The following is a 2,163-nucleotide window of genomic DNA, read 5'->3' as shown; positions in this document are numbered from 1 at the left end:
GGGAGCGCTGATCCTTCAACGGGGAATGGCATTCAGAAGCTAAACTCTGGGCGCTGGGTGTGGCTCTCAGTGGACTGAGCTGGGAAATGCCGTTACGAACATACGGCTTCTAGGGGGACCTAGATGGACTGCGTTTACAGTCACTGGAAGCTGTGTTTTCGCATGGGGGCCCAGAGACGTAGCCGCCGTGCTCGTGACCCTGTGCATGTATCGTCTGCGGCTTACAAATGAGCGGGCGCATCCAGAGTTTAGGGCTCAGGTGATGCGTTGGTTGGTGAAGCCAGGGTCAGCTTCCATGTCCACAGCCTCCCTCCCTCATCTGTAGTGTACCAGGCCCAGTGGTGATCGGGGCTGGAAACAGGCCGATGAGTGGTAGCTCTGCGTTGTCTTGAGGAATATTGGCGCACTCGGGTTTAGGGACTGATGCGTGGGTGCGCTTTCCCACGCAGCTGAGCTTCGTGGGAGCCAAGAGTGGATCTGGTTTACTTTTCTATCTAGTTTCTATTGGAACCTCGTCATTAAATTTCCAGTTTAGGAAAAAAAGTGCAGCTTGCTGCCAGTGTTAATTTAGTTTTACACAAACACGCTCTTTGAGGCTGAAGCAGATCTGACTGGTTTTCAATGTGAAAATAAAATATGAAAACTGTTCTTGGAGTTATTTCTAAATAGAACTTGTCTCTGATCTTAATGTGACAAACGTGTACATAAACCGGATTCACCAGGTGAATCTTCAGCTAACTACTAGTTGAAAACGGTGTTAACATCACGTGTAGGAACGCTGTGTTTCCTAGTATTTGACGTTTTCGGTGATCGAGAATTATTGTTTTTATACACAAAAATACCGTTACTGAAAGTAGAATGTTGTAAACAGGCTGTTATCTGTTTCCAGAGATATCAGTCTACTAGAGCGATGTGAAAGTTATAATACAGGTGACATCAGGACTGTGACCCAGGCGTCGTCACAACGCAGCTGCCGCAGCGCCTGTGCCATCGGCCCGCATTCTCGGGGCGAACAGGAAGTGGACCTCAGAACAAGTGCACTGTGAAATGGGAGCTCTCCAGAGAAGCGAGAGCAAACTTTTTGTGTTCAGTTATTTACTTATTTATCTTTTTGCTTTTTAAATCATCAGCTGAAAATGAGAGCACGCCTATTCAGCAACTGCTAGAGCATTTTCTCCGCCAGCTCCAGAGGTAAAGAGTGTTTCGAAAGACCTCGTGCTTGGGGACATTCGGGTGTCTTTCAGGCGTTCTCGCCCCCCCACCCCATGGCCTATGAAGCGGACACTTCACCTTCACCAGCAACACCCAGTCTGACAGGGCGGGCAGGCATACGGGAGCAGAGCAGGGAGGGCGGTGTCCGCAGAGTCAGCATGAGGGGTGTCATGTTGTGCCGTGGATGTCACGGCTGGAGCCAGGTGCTGGATTTGGAGTTTTTAGTATATCCAAAACACCTACCACAGTTTTAAGGAGCGGAAACTTATTTTTTATTTGTAAGAAACTAACTTTGGTTAATTGCATCAGATTTTTATTGTGAAGGATTTTGTGTCATTCGGAATTTAGATTTTAGTTTTCTAGTTTCAATTTAAAGATGTTTTGTTTTCAGAAAAGATCCTCATGGATTTTTTGCTTTTCCTGTCACGGATGCAATTGCTCCTGGATACTCGATGATAATAAAACACCCCATGGATTTTGGCACAATGAAGGACAAGATTGGAGCTAATGAATACAAGTCAGTCACGGAATTCAAGGTAAACTGATTTCAGTCCCTAGAGCAGTTCTCAGGAGGCTCCGCACTGGTTTGCGTCCAGCGCGCTTCGTCCGTCTCACGTCCCCGTGGCGCGTTTTCGCAGGTGCTTCTGCGCTCGAGCTGATGTTTCACAGAGCCGGGGAAATGGGTCGGTTGTAATTTCCTCTATTTTGGTCTAGAAGCTGGTCCACACGTTACGTGCTATTAGAAATGCCATGTTTTTTGAAGTTACTGTGCTGCCATAAATGGGACACGGTTGGTGAAGCAAAGATGTGGCCTGGTCCAGAATGGGTGTTTTTAGAAATATCACTTTCCTAATTCTTAGTTTTGTCTTAGAGTAACTGGGAGTTGGGTTTTAGAATAATAAATTCTTACAATCTCTGAGCACTTTCTTAACTAACTCTTAGCACCGGCCG

General features: G+C 46.7%; 1 protein-coding gene across 1 annotated transcript in view; it reads left to right on the top strand.

The window, feature by feature from the left end:
• Positions 1–934: 934 nt before the first annotated feature.
• Positions 935–2,163, top strand: part of BRD9 (bromodomain containing 9) — a gene marked incomplete at its 5' end in the record, with an annotated part of 21,671 nt that continues 20,442 nt past the window's right edge. The window contains 2 exons of the mRNA XM_011373899.2: positions 935–1,191; positions 1,604–1,748. Coding sequence (XP_011372201.2) covers positions 935–1,191; positions 1,604–1,748 — 402 coding nt within the window. The remainder of the gene's footprint in view (positions 1,192–1,603; positions 1,749–2,163) is intronic.

The sequence above is a fragment of the Pteropus vampyrus genome, unplaced genomic scaffold, assembly GCF_000151845.1.
Source record: "Pteropus vampyrus isolate Shadow unplaced genomic scaffold, Pvam_2.0 Scaffold235, whole genome shotgun sequence".
Taxonomy (NCBI): domain Eukaryota; kingdom Metazoa; phylum Chordata; class Mammalia; order Chiroptera; family Pteropodidae; genus Pteropus; species Pteropus vampyrus.
This window is presented reverse-complemented; position numbering and strand designations above follow the sequence as displayed.